Below are 17657 nucleotides of genomic sequence, written 5' to 3'. Positions count from 1 at the left end.
ATTAGACTACTTCAAAGCTCTAATACATTCAAAAACACTTAATAGTTCAAATAATCCACCATAAAGTATATAGCTTAGATTATCTAACAAAATACTCGACTTGAACAACGCGGTGGTGTATTGTCCACATAATAATCCTTATCATCTTCATCATTGTTTGGCTCCTCAATCACATCTTTGTATTGACTATATACTCTATGTGAAATAGGTAGAGATTGGGGTGATCGAGGATGGCGAACTGCAGCACCAGGACAGTGGGAATCCCCCTCGAAGCTAGTAATGCATTGAATTGGGCCTTCATTCCCACATACTGTATATCGTTTTGCCTTTCCCTTGCATGTGAGGCCTTAGCTTTATTAGATAGCTCAGTTATCGACTGCAAAGCCAAAATCGTCTTCATTGACTCATCATCCTGGGAGCTACCGAGGCCTTCTAGTTTCGAATAAAATTCACGAAAGGTTCGTTGCAGCAAGTCATAAGCATACTCATACCTACTCGGACCACTGACCATATCTAACTATATCCTCTCATTTTGTTCTTGGTTAAGTGACAGGTCTTGACTATCATCCAGCAGACTCCAGCGAAAATCCTTTATGGATTGCAAATATCGATTCTGAATTTAAGGATAATAATATTAGAATGTAAATGGAGAAAATAAAGTGATTACTACTAGAAATAGAGGCTTACGTGGTCAGTTGAGCTCGTGGGTCAACCCAAACATCAGATAGCCTTGAAAGTCTCAGCCTGCGTTATCGGCCTCCCAAGCTCCTTTTACTGCAGTTGAGGAGTAATTGGCATATTATGCCAACAATGAAGGGGAATAAAACTGGTGCACTAAAGAGGCAGGGAACGGAAAGAGTAAAGAGCCATTGAGTTGTTGCACACCATCTCAAGGCAAATTAATACATATAATATGATAAACTAATATTAAAATGCTTAAACCCATCAACAGGGTACTTGACGAGTTTGCAAATTTAGTCAATTTAGCAAATTTTTCATTTTCAGTTTAATAAGAACAATTGTAACTTAAAGTTTAAGACCTTGGGAGCATTACAAGTTCAAAGCAAGCATAGTTACAGACATGAGAATATATATAAAATATTAGACTCTTACAAAGATCAACAATAGTACTTTCAATAACAGGCATCTCACTAGCTGTTGTATATTTCTTTTCTAAGAACGTACTGGTCGAGCTTGGTGAATCAAATAGTTAAAAATTGCTTGGGAGAAGATTAAGAATGTACCAGCTTCCTCCTTACATTTCCCCGACTCTAAGCTCCACTCGTATGTAAAGAGCTACCCTTATTGGATAGCTTTCTTGAAGTTTGTAGTAATTTGAGCTTCATGTTCTGGACGTCAAAAACACTTTCCCTGTGGTGACAAGATAAATTAAGGTAAATTAATTTTCTAATGCAGCAAAACAACATGAACATTTATCAAATTAATTGATTGTAAAATAGTATTTATGTAAAAGCTTAACCCTTTTTGACTAGTAATACTGTTATATAAAAGCTTAACCCTACATTGTCTGTTGATTCATACCAACTCAAAAGCAGAAATTTTGTTTAGCCCGTTGTTGATCAAGTATTCAATATTGATACTCACCAAATTTAAAATGTCCAAAGATCAAGACTCACAGGAAGCTAGCAAGCAAGCAAAGAGTAGCAGATGCAATGATGCTAGGGAATGAGGTTGATGTGTCTAAAACAGAAATCTTGAAGAAGGTAGAAGAAGCTACAGAAAAAATTAAAGTTAGTTCGAAGGCATTAGAAGAAGCACTGAGCAAAGTGGAGGCTACAAATGAAGGAGAATTAGCCGTAGATAGCTCTTTACAAATGGAAGTCTAGAAATGGACAGAGAAGAAGTTCAACACAGAATCCAACCAAGTTTAAAAATCCATCCACATCTCATATAGGAAAGATTCTATCTTCATTGATGTCAATGGCCTAACTCTTGTAAATGATGAGGTAAAACCAATTTTATAGCCAAACCAATAGGGCAAATATTGAACAAGCAGTAATTGCTTTTGAGGGAAGAGTTTTGAGAATGAAATTTAGGCTGGAAAAAAAGTTGGAAAGCTTATATGTTGAAATTGTTAAGTCAGTTAATCGGTTATGTCTTTGCCCATAAAATTTCTTTTGTTATCTTGTTATCTCGACAAGTCCAGTTTGGGAAATGTGTTTTTCTACTCCCAAAATGGAAATACATTTGGCTAATGTTATTTAGGTAGATTATATTTCCTGAAATTAACTTTCCATACATTCGGCAATGCGATTTACTATTAGTTTAACCTTCAAAACATTTACGGCAGATTACTTCGTATTATTTTTAACTTCTTCAGAGGTACCATAACCTTTGTCCTAATTTACGTGACACTTTTCATTTTTTACGTGTGCTATCTATTTTTAAAATTAGTGTGATGATTTGTAGGTAAAGTTGTTGTATTACCAGATAAGAAATCGGTGGCCTTCTTGTCATTTGTTGGTAGTTTGGATAAAAGCTTTGAGTTGGATATTAAGAGTGTTGAAGTTGGAAGTAGAAGATATGATGAGACAATCAGCATCATTGCTGCAAAAGCAGCTAATGAGAACAAAGAATTTATTGAAACTACTGTCAAGGATCATTGGAAGATAAACTAGATAGCATTAGGTGTCTGGTATGAATGAAAAATGTTTTCTTTACTTCTTTTTGTGTGTTTAATACGTAAGCAAAAACTGGTATTCTAAGAGTATATATATAATCTAAGCAAAAGTTATGAGAGTTGCGCATTGGAGCTTTGAGGATGGGATGAAATGGAAAGACCCTACTTCTACTAGGAAAGTTATTTTCCTCAATTTCAAGAAACTTATTTAAATTATTTACAAATCAAACATGAAAAAAATAAGAAAAGGTTTTAGACATGCACCCATTAATAGAGAAACCCCTAGGACAACATATTCCCTCTTTAATGAGTCATGCGCAGCACGAATCTGAATTACTTGGGGCCAGTGGACTAAAATAAAGAGTTGTCGAGAAAATACAGAAACAAGCTGAGAAACAGTTTACAGTTTACATTTCTAAGTCAAAATATAGAGTTTATGTTTCACTGTCAAACAATTGAAAGTCACAAGCTGAGAAACATAAAAAAGTGTTTAAGGGGGAAATACTAAATAAAAAGAGAGCAAATCCACTACTGTACATAACAACGAAACTTATATATCTCGGAGAACCCCATAAATAATGGCCCAAAACTCAGTATCACTACACAGAATCTCCAGCCTCTAACTCATTAATCTTATCCCTCTGGATGTGATTACTAATTAGCTACAAATCATGTAAAATCCACACTTTCAGTTTCTAGAAAACAACAAAGACAGGTTTGAAGATGAAAATTTCAAACACTGTTGCCCAAATTCAACCACCCAATACGCTGAAAATCCCTCAAACGTCTATTCATTATACTTGAATATTTTTCAGTTTTCAACATTGAGAATATCCAAATAAAATCTACTTCCAACTAAAAATAAATCACAGGGAATGTTGAAATTTTTACAACTCTTATTCGGTAACAAGAAGTAGCAACACATATTCAATCGGAATGCATAAATCTGAAACTCAATTCTAAAACAAGAAAACAAAACCCCAACTATTCATTACAATATTCACATTTGGGGGAAATTAAAGGAGGCACAACAGATTCATAGATTTACATTCTATTTTATACATAAAAAGAAAAAATCAAAGCTTGCAACATGGAATGAAAGAGCTGATGGCTGATTTGAGAGAGACTCGAATTTGAGAGAGGGCAAAAATGGATTTGAGAGAGGGAGTTTTTTTTAGAGAGAAATGAGCTAACCCTCGTGAATTGGGATTTTTTTCAACAAAACTATAATAATAATAGTAATAATTATTTAAAAAATAAATAAATTTTGTCTTCACACTTCTTCAAATAGCGGTAAATAATTATTTTTACTACTTAATAAATATCAATTAATTAATATAATAGCGACCTCACGAGGTCCCAATGTTAAAAAAATAAAAAATTATTGACCTACTTTATATTTTACAATTTTTTTTTTAAAAAAAAATAATATTCTGGTGCTAAATTTTTTCGCACTTTATTTTCGACCTACTTTTGAGGTCTCTTATTTTAGGTTTCTTTGTATAACTTTTTTAGCAGTGAATATGACTCAAAGACAATAATTCAACAAGATGTAAACATAAACCAACAATTGAAAAGACAAGATAGAAGTACCAAATTCATTTTCCTTTTATTCTTAAGAATTAAAAACCATACATATACACATACCAGCACACCGCACACAACAACATATAAGCTTACGACAACAACAATGACAACATATCCAGTGTATTCTCACAAAGTAGGATCTAGAGTGGACAAAATATAAGCCGTCCATACCAACCTCAGATAAAATAAAGAGGTTGTTTTCGATAGACCCCGACAATCAGAAAAAACTGTACAATAATCTTGGAATAACTGAAGTAGGACTAGTGCATATCTACTCCTTCGTCATCGATCTTATTTTTTCAAACATAGAATTATTACATATCATATTATTGCTATACACTTGTTAAACATATGTGTATATCAATGTCTAACAAGTAACTATTGGAACAATTTATTACTTAAGGTGGGGCAATGACTGCACCCTTTGCAATCTTGGACTTGAAGGACTTGGTAAAATCTGGAGTCATATTTAGAGAGGCCTCTAAAATTGATGGAGATTCTGCTACAAAAACAGACTTTGGCCCACCAGATAGTGCTCCATATATTTGCCTGCATATATATATATATATAATATAGTGCAACATTAATCACATTATATTTTATTTTTGATGTATATTATTAGTTTTTAAGTGAACTGTCTAAAGGTCCTTGAACTAATCTATTGGATTTTACTTAAATTATGAAATAGTACTTACTTTGACGATGTTTTCACAGAGAAGAATTCAATTCCTCCTTCATCAGCTTCAACAACAAATGGAAAGAATTTTGGTACAAAGAACAAGTCACCTTCATCCACTTTAGTGTCCAACACAACCTTACCAAATAGTCCAACAATTACAACACGGCCACTTCCTTTCGTCACATAACTCAAATGAACTGACGAATCTGCTGTAAAAAGCGGACCAAGCATGCCACCACCTTCCAAAACTACGCGATTCGCGCTTAATCCAATGTCTCCAAGCAATGGTAAATCCCTAACACTTACCGAAGTTAAAAGTCCACCATTTTTCATCTCAACACTAGGCTTTGCACCATCCAAGTTGAAAACCAACTTGTGTATCCCACTGTTGCATGGGTCTGGAGTTTTTATACCTTCACTTATCTTTATTATGATATTTAAACTACTTTGGTCTTTTTTAAGTTTTTCAGATTCCGTTTTGGTCATGTGAAAAGTTTGAGCAAGTAACTCATTAGAGAATCCATTTAGAATACCAGCAGCTCCAGTTAAAAAGAAATAGCAAAATTCACCAGGTGTGTATTCACCAGATTCTCCCAAAAAAATTATTGACAGTCTAGTGTCACCTCCATTGTACCACCATGACGTTGCTCCTATTGGAACTGGTACAGAATCCCCTTTTTGTATTTTTATAACTTCTTCTTTTGAATCTTCTGGTGATATTAGTCCAGCAATGCATTCACCTGTTCAAAAAAAAAAAAGTTTAAGCGTAGATATGGTTGCAGCAATATAACAGGGAAATTCATGTACGATACCGTAAAGATATATATATATATATATATATATATATATATAAATATTGGGTTTAGCTCAGCCCCGTAAGGAAAAGTTCCTCTAAGGAGACCACCACATCCTTTCTCATTCGATGTGATACCCATATATCTCTTTGAACACCACGACTAACAAAGAAATGAACTTTGAATCTATAACTCAAACTCAAAAAGTTGCATGTAAAGAAAGGATTGTCTAAGACCAGATAAGACTCTGATCTGACCGATGTGCACGTGATTTCGATGACTAAAATGAAAAAATATATATGCATGTATGTATATATGTCATACCTTCAATAACATAAGCAATTTTTGAGGAATCAGCATAGTGAGGTAAAGCAAATCCACGAGGCTGAAGAACTAATAATCCAGCAGCAAGTTTTTTCTGGCTAAGAACAGGAAACTTTCTTGACCATGTGTAGTATCCACCAACTCCTTCAACTTCAACTATAGTTTTGTCAGCTTTTTTCGATGCCAATATTAAATCCATCGATATATTTTTTATTTTTTTTCTGAAAACACAAGCTCAAACTATATACCAAAATAGTAATATTTTACTGTAAATGTTGTTCTATGTTCATGAATTCTTCAGAGGCTGTCTCGTCCTATTTATAGAGACAAAAGACTTAATAGGAGTTATGACTAATTGATGGGAAAACGAAAAAAATGCTCTAGCCTAATAAACTTTCAGTCCGTCAATAAAAGTAGTTGGGTTTTATGTTTTTCATTTCATGATTTCACATTTTGTTCGTCATTTCACATACATTTTCCGGCTAAGAATATATTTGGTGTTATATAACTATAAAAAAAAGTCATTTTTATGTTATAAATTTTTTTAAAAAAAATAGTTATACCTCATTTTCAAAAATTGTGTGATAATATAATCAATCAATTCCATTTACATCATGATGCAAATAATTGTTGTACGTATACTCGACGTGTCTTATATTCATTAATTTAATACAAAGTGCTGATTTATTCACATTCCATTGTATCCATGAAATTATTATGCGTGTACTCAATTAAAATCACACATATATGATATATAACATAACAAGTTGTACACTTACGCAGCAATATATTGTATATACTATGTCAAAAAAAGATATCGTCTATTGTAAATTAGTATGAATTTATTGTGATACTTGAGCTGCTTCTTTTTTCCAAAGTGCCAATATCTTTTTTATTCATCATCTAAATAAAAAATTACATGAGATAATAGGTTTTGTAGGACACTTACAATTCCTTTTTAAAGTTTTATGTCATTTTTACAAAAAATCTTCATTATTACGCATAAAAATGTCACTCCATCCGTCTTAAAAAGAATGACCTTTCTTTTTAGTTCCTTAAAAAAAAAGACCCTTTCTTTCTTTTTTTACAACACTTTAATTCTACAAGATTAATGATATTTTAGTATATTTGACATAATTTTAACCACAAGATTTAATATCCTTTTTTATTTTCTTAAAGTATCTTTTTCTATATATTCGATTGCTAATTGGCCAAAAATTCTTCTTCTCGAAGTATAAATTGATGATAAGTGGACATGATATCATTTGTCGAGACTCCAGATATACGATGTGATATTTGATAAATTTAATTTAAATCTAAGTCGTGACATATAATGGGGCTTGAAGATTGGTCAGTGTAAACACGTGTATAATTAATATAATTTATATTAGTAAAAGATTTTAGTTGATGAAAGTCGGTGTAAGATGGTTAGATAGATGAATTATCTATATCCGGTAAATATGTGATAAAATGTAATTAATTATAATGGGTTAAAATTTGCAAACGGGTAAAGTGATCATAATATAACGGATTAATTAATAATAATATATACAAAAAGACTCATTGCTACAACAAAATTACTGTAAAATAAAAGAGAGAGACAAGTGTAATTTCATGAAGCACAAAAAAAAAAAGTAGTGTTAAAAATTAAAACCAAAAAAAATATTTCTGAAATTATGAGCAATACACGTTAGGATTATACATTTAGCAATATGATGTAAAGTCGAATATTTCTGTATAATATAGTGTACTATTATTTATGTGATAGATACAGGGTTAAATCGAGTTGCTATCAATGTTATGTATTTGTATTCGTCAACCTGCCCTATCCCATCCGATTAAGTGTTTTGTTTTGTATTTACTTTTCCCATTTTGTTAGTATTTCTTCCGTTTCAATTTGTTTGACATAGTTAATTTGCTATGAATCTTTTTCTTTTTTTTTGAAAATTTCAAAGACAAAGTTTTTAGATTTTGTGATTTTAAATTAAAAATATGCCAAATATATCAAAATATTTTTTAATCTTGTAATCTTAAACATGACGTGTAAAAAGTTGAACTAAAGAGTTACTAAAAAGAAAAATGATTGTTTATTTTAAAATTAATTTTTTTTTTTTTTTAAAAAAAAAGAACAAATGAATTGAAACGGGGAAAGTGTTAACTATTGCTATCATGGCTGGTCAGATTGCTTAAATGTGGCTGTGCTAGGGAAATAAAAGCAAGAGCCATATATAGAAGAAGAAAATATTACTCGTATTTTATTTTGTTTGGTTATGTCAAATTGGATGATAGAGCTGTAGAGAGGTGATCTTCGGGATTGTTGTAATATAAAGATGTATATCTTGTAATTATTGAATGCGGAAAGGAATCCTATGTCAAGTCTAATCTTTTTTATGATGTCCAAGTTGAAAAAGGCAAACTTTCATGATTTTTTTGGTACCAACCTACCCAATTAAATATGGAGTCTCGTTAAATATGGATTGTGAAGAGGGTATTGTCCTTAGGCCTTACTCTTAATATTTCTGAATACAGATCTTAATCATTCAAATCTGAAACTAAGTCTTAATGTATTCTTATGATGAAAAATATTCATCACTACTAATCACCATTGTCAACCATCAACCATCATTACCACCGACAACAATCCACCATTCACAATTATAATTGCTACTAACCTCCACTATTTTAATTATCTATCGCCAATATCAATGTTAACACCACTACCATTATCAGCCACTATCAATCAATTCCAATTACTAACCAACTCATCTATTACAATTAGTGTCGCCGCTAATTACCACTAATACATCATCAACATTCATACATTCTTCGGCCACCATCGCAATGGTTATCGGTGTCGCCACTTCTACCACCACTTCAATCACCATCATCAATAACCATCTCCACCATCACAGCTGACAAGCATCTTCAACTACCACGAACACATCGTCAAACATACATCATGCATTCATTTTTAAGTTATTACAATCAACACCTCTAACTATTAACATCAATCAACTTCACATCGCCACCACCACCACTATCAATCGTCATCATTATAACAGTCACTATAATACCAAACATCTCTATCATCACCAACATCAATCATCACCACTACATTACAAACCATCTCCATTATTACTAACAAATATAAATATTTTTTTCGGTTAAATAATATTTTTATTATATTAAATTAAATATTTTTAAATATATAATTATTTTTTATTATATATGTAAATAAATAAATTTTGCATTTTCAGATATTGAAAAACAAATAGTCTTAACTATTCAGATTTCAGATCTGAAGACAACATCTTAATCACTCAGATGCGCATTCAGATTGAGATGTCTGAATCTTAATAAAGACAAATGTAACCTTAGTCTTGTCTCTGCGTTAAACTAATTTCTAGCTAAATTTATCCAGATATGTATATCAAGTCAATATACGCATATTATGTGTTTGAATGTAAAGCTTATTTTATTTAATTATAATTAATTAATTGATATATTTTAATTCATTAAATTATTTAATCATACTCCCTCCATTTCATTTAATGTATCATTATTTTTTTTTATCAGTTCTAAAAAGAATGTCATCTTTCCTTATTTGATAACTATTTAATAGCGGCATCTTAATTTTATCTTTAGTGAATCCTACTTTATAAGAAAAGATAATTAAAAGGTAAACTTTAAGAGAGATAATTTTATTAACTTTATAAATTCATTATTTATTTTTTTAAATTCAGTATTTGATCAAATAGCAACACATAAATTGGTTTGAGTGAGTTGGTACACTCATTCAATGACATCAAAAGGAGGGGGAAAAGAGATTGGTTATTTTTGTAAAAAAAAGTACTACTACTAAATAGTCTACCTAATCTAAAGTAGAGCAGTAATTATTTATTGCCGGCCCTACCCTATCCTATTCCTAAACCTGTCCGTTCTTTATGTGTCTAATTAAAATCAATCCAATCGCCACTTCCCATTATTTATGAGTCCACTCTTACAATTATTTTTGAAAAAATTGGTCAAATACAATTTGCTACTTATAAATTTATAAGTATTTTTTAAAATTAATAATTGACTAAATATAAAAGATTTTTTGATAAAACACCTATCAAATAATCGGATAATTAAAATTTAGCCAAACATGCTATGATCCTATGTTAACCTGGCACGTTCTTAAAAAAAAAAATTAATTAAAAGTATATTTTTTAAATTTACTTTATGAATAATGTTTTAGAATTCTAAATTAATTATGTAGTTATCTAATCCAGTTGCCATTAAATTAATAATTATTGAGAGGTGAAAACACAATACTGTTCGAAAAGTAAAAGTTGATGAGCATTTCGGCTCAATAATTGACATTAGAATATCTTTTGTTATTTTAACCATACAAGTCTTTGTTGATCTATTAATCTTTATTGCTTTAGTTACACTTCAAATTAATACCATATTAGTAGTATTCAATAGTTAAATCTTACAAAGTAGAAAATTATGATTTCTTTCTCACAATTTATTTAATAGAATAAGATCAAGAAGTTATGATGTTCGTAAATTCAGACATGCTCTTTATTTTTTAAGTCTCGTGTATATAATAAGAACCGATACCTTCTTATATCACTGGTATTGTAAATTGTTCAAAGTAACTCATATTAATTTGTAGCATATCATTTGATGTGAATAGAAATTAATATGAAAGTAACATCTAAATAATTAAAAGTATATTTTTAGAAAATATTAAAAAAAACTTTTTCAAGTTAACCAAGTATGAAAAATTATTTTAACCAGATATTATCAAATTAGTACACATTAATAGAAAGGATATATAGTATTTGTGTTGGACTTACATAGATTGTTGTCTCCAAGAGTAAATTTCTTTCATTTCAATTTTGTTTTACTTTCTTTTTCATAAATAACACATTTGATTCCAAACAAAAATATAAAATTGAGATAATTAGAAAGTTACAAACAATCAAATTACAAGACTCTCATAAAGAGAATATATAATAAAAATAAAAATAAAAATAATAATTCATCAAATCCATCGCCTTTTTTAAGAGTCTAGACCTTAATAGTGTGAAAAGAGATGTCAAAAGAAACACAAAATTAGGTCAAAATTTGCCAAGCTTTTAACGATATTTTTCTCCGATAAATCAATCAGCATTCAAGAGCCTTCTTTATCTAGTCAAACTAAAACATAATACACGTAGTGATAATATAAGAACATCATTTTAAATATGAAATGAAAATGATCACATTAGATAGGTGTGTCGTAAAACAAAAAGTGTAAATGTATATAGATAAAAAAGTAAAATATAATAAAATATCTTAAATTAAATATTTGAGAGTTAAAGAATATGAAAAACATGTGAGTTATGCATGCTATTAAAAGTAAAAATTAATTAGGTAACTAAGTATGAGTTATGAAAATAAAAATATTTAAGCAAATAAAGAAGAGAGAAAAATATATATATATATATATATATATATAAAAGAAAAAGATAAACTGATTTATATCTAAATGACAAAAAAAATAGAAAAACAACAACATGCAAATGAGGGACACAATTTCTTCATTTAACTAATAAAACTTCGTGATGATTCAAATTTTTTTTTAGAATGTTTGTATAAGTAATATGAATATATATGGTCATTGTATAACACATGCATTTCATATATAAGAATTAATCACATGAAAATAGAACATTGAGCAATTAATTTGAGTAAAATTACATGATAATGGAATATTAAGAAATTTGAATATAATTTTTTCAATTACCGGACTCCTTCAAAGTAGGAAAAAGAATCATTTTCCCCAATAAAATAAAGTATAAATAACATAAATATCAACTCTTTTGGAAGTAATTACACTTTCTCCCATTTTTTTTAATTACTTTATTCTCTCTCTATTAATATACATAACATAGTCTACATATAAATAGCATTACTTTACCATATATTGTGTATGTCTATTTATGAAAAAGTTACAAACGTCAAGATTAGTTTTCCCCTATAAATAAAAAGGTTTTGTTTTATTGTAAATCACCCCATCAAGAGATCGTAAAGAGAAATAAAAATTATTCTCTCTATTTTTTCCACTGTTCTTCTTTATTTTTAGTTATTTTATAACAATGATATAGTTTTCTTTTCTCTCTTTCTTTTTACAAGAATAGAAAATCATTTTTTCTTTTTTATTTTAATTAGAGGTTACATGTAAGTACTTGTGTTTTGGCAACATGGCCGTCTGACCTTTATTAAAAGACGTAGGATGGTGGCCATGACTTTTTTCTCAATTGTCAGATGTGCTCTTTATGCTGACCACGTGGATGTCATTTTCTACCCTTTTTTTAAAAAAATAAAAAAAAAAAAACTTTTTTCTGGCCTTCCAATCATTCACAAATTGGAGCTCTACGGCTTTTTTTTATTAGAGGAATTAGGGACAATTAATTGTAGTATTGTTTATTTTACAGGATAAAATATTTAATTTCTGAATAGCTAATTTTGAAATAATTTATTTTCAATCAAACAACCCTGACTTGTTTGGTACAGGAGATAGAAATGACTATTTTTGACATTAGCTTATTTTATGTTTAGTTACTATAAAATAGTGAAATAACTCATCCTAAAATTATAGAGTTATTAATTATGAATTTTCGTTAAAAAAAGTGTTATGTAAAGTAGAATAATTATTTTTTCATAAGCTGAAAAAAAGAGTAATTTTTTTCACCGAATGCTCTTTAATTTTGCTTTTTGAATGTTGAATACGCCGATATCATTTTCTAGATTTCTTTCTATTTTTTTTTTATAAAAAAATTCTTGCGGGCTTCCTATCCTTCATAAATTGGACTTATATGGCTCGTTTCAAAAAGGAATTACGGACAATTAATTTAGAGGTGAATTTATCAATATTTGATTGAAATAAAATGTATGATATAATTAATTTGGAATTAGTTATATCAGAAATATAGTGTTGTTTTTATTTCATAGTGAGAGTTGGATAATTAGTTTATGAACAATTAATTTTGAAATACTTGTTTCCAACCAAACGATCCCTAAGGACTCGTTTGGTACAAGGCACAGAAATGACTAATTTTAGGATTAGTTTAGCATGTTTAGTTAGGATAAAATATAGGAGGAAAGAACAAAAATGACATCTAAAACTAAAATAATATCACAAAAATAGCACCCACAATTAAATACCCACTAAATAGTCACTCCCAGTATAAAGAGTGTATCATTTCATCTTCTTCTCTACGCTTTTCTCCATTCCAACCATATAATGAATTTCACATAGAAATTAGAAAAAAAATAAAACTCAACCCACCAAAATTCCACCAATTTCACCCCTATTCCCAATCTCAAATACCAAAATTTAAATCTTCAGCAAATTCAACATAAAATTAACAGAAAATTCCATTACCAAAATCTACAGATATACGTATTTTTTAGCAAAAAATATGTGATAACACTGGAATGTTCTTTCAAGAATTTGCTACTATTGAAGATTACACATTATCTGTTTTTTCAATTCGGTCTACTTGGTTGATTTCCAATTCAATTGGTGCAATTTTTCCACTCTATACAATTAAAGAAACGACTCAATTTTCTTTTTATCCTTTTTGCGATCACTGTAAATTCACTGGTAAAGCAAAATGAACACTCAATTTTTATGGTACTTTTGTTTGTTTATTGTTATGGAGTATTTTTTTTTGTTGTTGTTGTTGGGGGCATCATTATGTGTCAAAAAGAAAGTACCATTTGATAATACCGGCAAATGAGAACTGAAAAAAGCCATTGGGAAGTGATTCATTTGAAATTGACAATCATGTTTTGCATGGTTTGATTCATTGTAATGGTTATGGTCGTTTGCTTTCCATTAATGGGGATTTCAAATTTTGTATATGATTGCTCAAATTTTCACAAAATTTTAGGTTAACTCAACAAATTCACGAATAACGAATTATTGTATATGCTTGCACAAATTTTCTCTGTAAAAGATGTATTTATATGGTATATATACTGTATCAACATGGTATAAAATTGTATCAATGTAGTATAAAAGTGTATCAATGCGGTAACAAAGTGTATCAATGTAGTATAAAAGTGTATCAATGTAGTATAAAAGTGTATTAATGTGATATAAAAGAGTATCAATTGGGTATAGAGATTGCATGTGCTTGTATAAATTTCTTTTCTCTTTTTTAAAAAGTGTATCAATATAGTATAAAAGTGTATCAATTGGGTATAGAGACTGCTTGTGCCCAATTAGGCCAAATGGATAAAAAGGAAAATTAATTTAATCGATTGACTACAGCATGTCCACCTTTTTACATGTGGGCTATTTTTTTAAAAAAAAATGACCATACCATATCCATTTCCCTAAAATATATGAAATAACTCATCCCAAAATTATAGTGTTACTAATTATGAATTTTCTTTAGCAATGTATTGTAGTATGTTTGGCCAAACTTAATTTTCTCAAAAAGTGCTTTTTTTTTTTTTTTTGAAAGTGCTTATTTTAGAAAATTGAGATTTTTGCTCAAACTTATGAAAGAAAAGAAGTGGTCATGCGGGGTAGAACAATTACCTTTTCATAAGTTAAAGAAAAAAAATCTCACCAAATGCTCTTTACTTTTGCTTTTTGAATGTTGAGTATGAGGATGTCATTTTCTAGTTTTCTTTCTTCTTTTAAAAAATAAAAAACTTTTTGTGGGCTTCCTATCCAGCATAATATAGCGTGTGTATATATTGTAATATATTTTATTGAAAGTAGTATGTATATACTGAATAATGTATATATGTGCGTGTATATTTTGTATAGACGTATATATTTACGTATATATGTGTATATATTTTATAAATTAGTATATAACTATATGTATAGTGTGTGTATATATTGTAGTATATTTTATTTAAAGTAGTATGTATATATTGAATGGTACGTATATATGTTTGTATATCTTCTATAGACGTATATATTTAACGTATAAATCTGTATATGTTTTATAAATTAGTATATAACTATATATTTAGTGTGTGTGTATATTTTAGTATATGTGTTGTAGTATATTTTATTTAAAGTAGTATGTATTTATTGAATGGTACGTATATATGTGTGTATATTTTCTTTAGACGTATATATTTAACGTATAAATGTGTATATGTTTTATAAATTAATATATAACTATATATTTAGTGTGTGTATATATTGTAGTATATTTTATTTAAAGTAGTATATATATGTTGAATGGTACGTATATATGTGTGTATATCTTCTATAGACGTATATATTTAACGTATACATGTGTATATGTTTTAGAAATTAGTATATAACTATATATATAGTGTGTGTATATATTGTAGTATATGTTTTATTTATAGTATTATATATATTTAACTAACGTATAGTCATATACACGATTACACGTGTAATTGTGTATATGTATTATGTGAATATATTTTTTAAATTCTAATGTGGTATATACTATGTATATAGTTTGTATATATATTGTTTAACGTATTTAAAATGTATATAGGTGGGTATATATAGTGTATATTAGAGATTTTTCTTTTGACCGGATTTAAGTGGGTTGGATCGAGTTGGATTAAGTGGGACGGTTCAGGGTTGTTTTTAATTTTTTTTACTGTTGGATCCAAAACCAAACTGGCCCGTTTAACTAGGCCCGAATCAGAACTGACCCACAACCCGATTAAATTTTACGGGTCGATTCCGGGTTAACCCGTCCAGGCCCACTTAACTCCCATATATTAAAGGAAAAAGTACATAACATATCCCCATAAAGCAAACTAATTACACTAGTTTCTTTAAATATTTAAAATATTTTAAAAATTCCATCACTTAATTTTTTCTCTAAATTTAACATTTTAATCTCCTAAAAAAACTTGATAATGGAATATTAAGAAATTTGAATATAATTTTTTCAATTACCCGACTCCTTCAAAGCAGGGAAAAGAATCATTTTCCCAATAAAATAAAGTATAAATAACATAAATATCAACTCTTTTGAAAGTAATTACACCCTCTCCCATTTTTTTTAATTACTTTACTCTCTCCCTATTAATATACATAACATAGCCGACATATACATAGCATTCTGTGTATATGTTGGGATTTTTGTAATATATTTAGGGAGTTGGGATTTTTTATAATATTGAAAATATAAGTTGTATATTTATGTAATTTTTTCTAAAATAAATAAATAATTAAAATTTGGGTTTGGTTCTCTAAATTGAGCTTGGGCCATCATCTGCATTCACTTCTTTATATGGCTTCACTTTCAAACAGATATACCTCTCAATATTCAATATAACAGATTTCACCAGTGGTTTGCACATCCACTCTATATTGACTTGACTTATGGGCCGTTTGATCAAGTTTTATTTTTATTTATTATTTTTTTTAAAGTGTTTATTTTAAAAAATTAAGATGTTTGATCAAATTTTTTGGGAGAAAATAAGTATTTTTGGAGAGTAGTAGGAGCTGTTTTGAGAGTAGTAGGAGCTGCTTTTCATAAGCTAAAAAAAGTAGCTTCACCCTTAGGACACTTTTTTTAAAAAATATTTTTGAGAAAAATATACTTAAAAATACTTTTAAAAGTTCGGTCAAACATTAATTATTGCTCAAAAGTGTTTTTAAAAACTTTTCACTAAAAGCATTTTTATGAACATCACTCTTAAAAAAAAATACTTTAAAAAATAAACTGAGTTTATAAGTTTGATTAAACAGACTATTAATAAAGGGATGGTTGAATTCGAAATTCGAATATGCAATCTACACTCCGCATATCTCGATATATCCGGTTGTATGTAGCTCTTTTCATGAATGATTTGTTCCACTTCAACTGACTTCACACTTCTTCGAGTTATTTTTATCTTTAATTTGATCTAATTTTTACTTAGTTTTTTCATGTTATTTCTCTGATACTCTTATCAATCATAAAAATTCTATAAAATAAAAGTAAACCACACTAGATGCACTATTTTCTCAATACAACATAATAAAACAATTAAGATTTAAGAAGAGATAAATCGATAAAACATTAAACCGACCTACCTAAATTTTCACAAAAGAATAAATAAAAACATCACATTGCTGCTCTTTGTATGATTACGTTTTAAATCCAAGCACAAAAACAATCGCCGAGCTTATAATTTCATTCTTTGTTGACCTTAATAAAATTTTATCATTGTAATTTTTTATTTTTATTTTATAAAATCCATCAATAAGGAAAGAAATACATTAGTACCCTTCAATAATTCATTATTATAAACATGTCATTAAACGACCCACGCCATTATACAACATATAATATTATACACAATATTTGATCATGCATATATATATGAATATAACCATGTAAAATAATGTGTATACACCTATTATATACATTTATATTACAAAAAGCATTGTTCAATTATCAACACATCTCTATTTTAACATTATAAACGCACATCAATAAAATGTAGTACTAATATATAAGAAGATATAATTATGGATAAGTGATTCTAGGCTATAATTAATTCATACACCTATTATGTACTGCATTAGCTTATTAGCTCGGACTCCTCAAAAACTAGTAAAATTAAGAAGGAGATATTAATAAAGCAAATT

The 17657-nt window shown here is 28.8% G+C and overlaps 1 protein-coding gene across 1 annotated transcript; it reads right to left on the bottom strand.

Annotated features, from left to right (window-relative positions):
• Window positions 1-4231: 4231 nt before the first annotated feature.
• On the bottom strand, window positions 4232-6586 carry LOC107839931 (cocosin 1). Its single transcript, XM_016683601.2, has 3 exons — window positions 6026-6586; window positions 4924-5647; window positions 4232-4777 (listed from the first exon to the last, which is right to left on the bottom strand). Exons 1-3 carry the CDS (start codon window positions 6222-6224, stop codon window positions 4627-4629), a joined length of 1074 nt encoding a protein of 357 aa, XP_016539087.1. The 5' UTR covers window positions 6225-6586; the 3' UTR covers window positions 4232-4626.
• Between the last annotated feature and the right edge of the window lie 11071 nt (window positions 6587-17657).

Source organism: Capsicum annuum, chromosome 8 (assembly GCF_002878395.1).
Source record: "Capsicum annuum cultivar UCD-10X-F1 chromosome 8, UCD10Xv1.1, whole genome shotgun sequence".
NCBI lineage: Eukaryota > Viridiplantae > Streptophyta > Magnoliopsida > Solanales > Solanaceae > Capsicum > Capsicum annuum.
This window is presented reverse-complemented; position numbering and strand designations above follow the sequence as displayed.

Excerpts from the sequence above, each read along its gene's own strand:
- LOC107839931 (XM_016683601.2), bottom strand. The coding sequence starts at position 6,224 with ATGGATTTAATATTGGCATCGAAAAAAGCTGACAAAACTATAGTTGAA. Across the intron at positions 5,648-6,025 it reads AATTGCTTATGTTATTGAAG|GTGAATGCATTGCTGGACTA; the intron begins GTATGACATATA and ends TTTTTTGAACAG. Across the intron at positions 4,778-4,923 it reads TCTGTGAAAACATCGTCAAA|GCAAATATATGGAGCACTAT; the intron begins GTAAGTACTATT and ends ATATATATGCAG.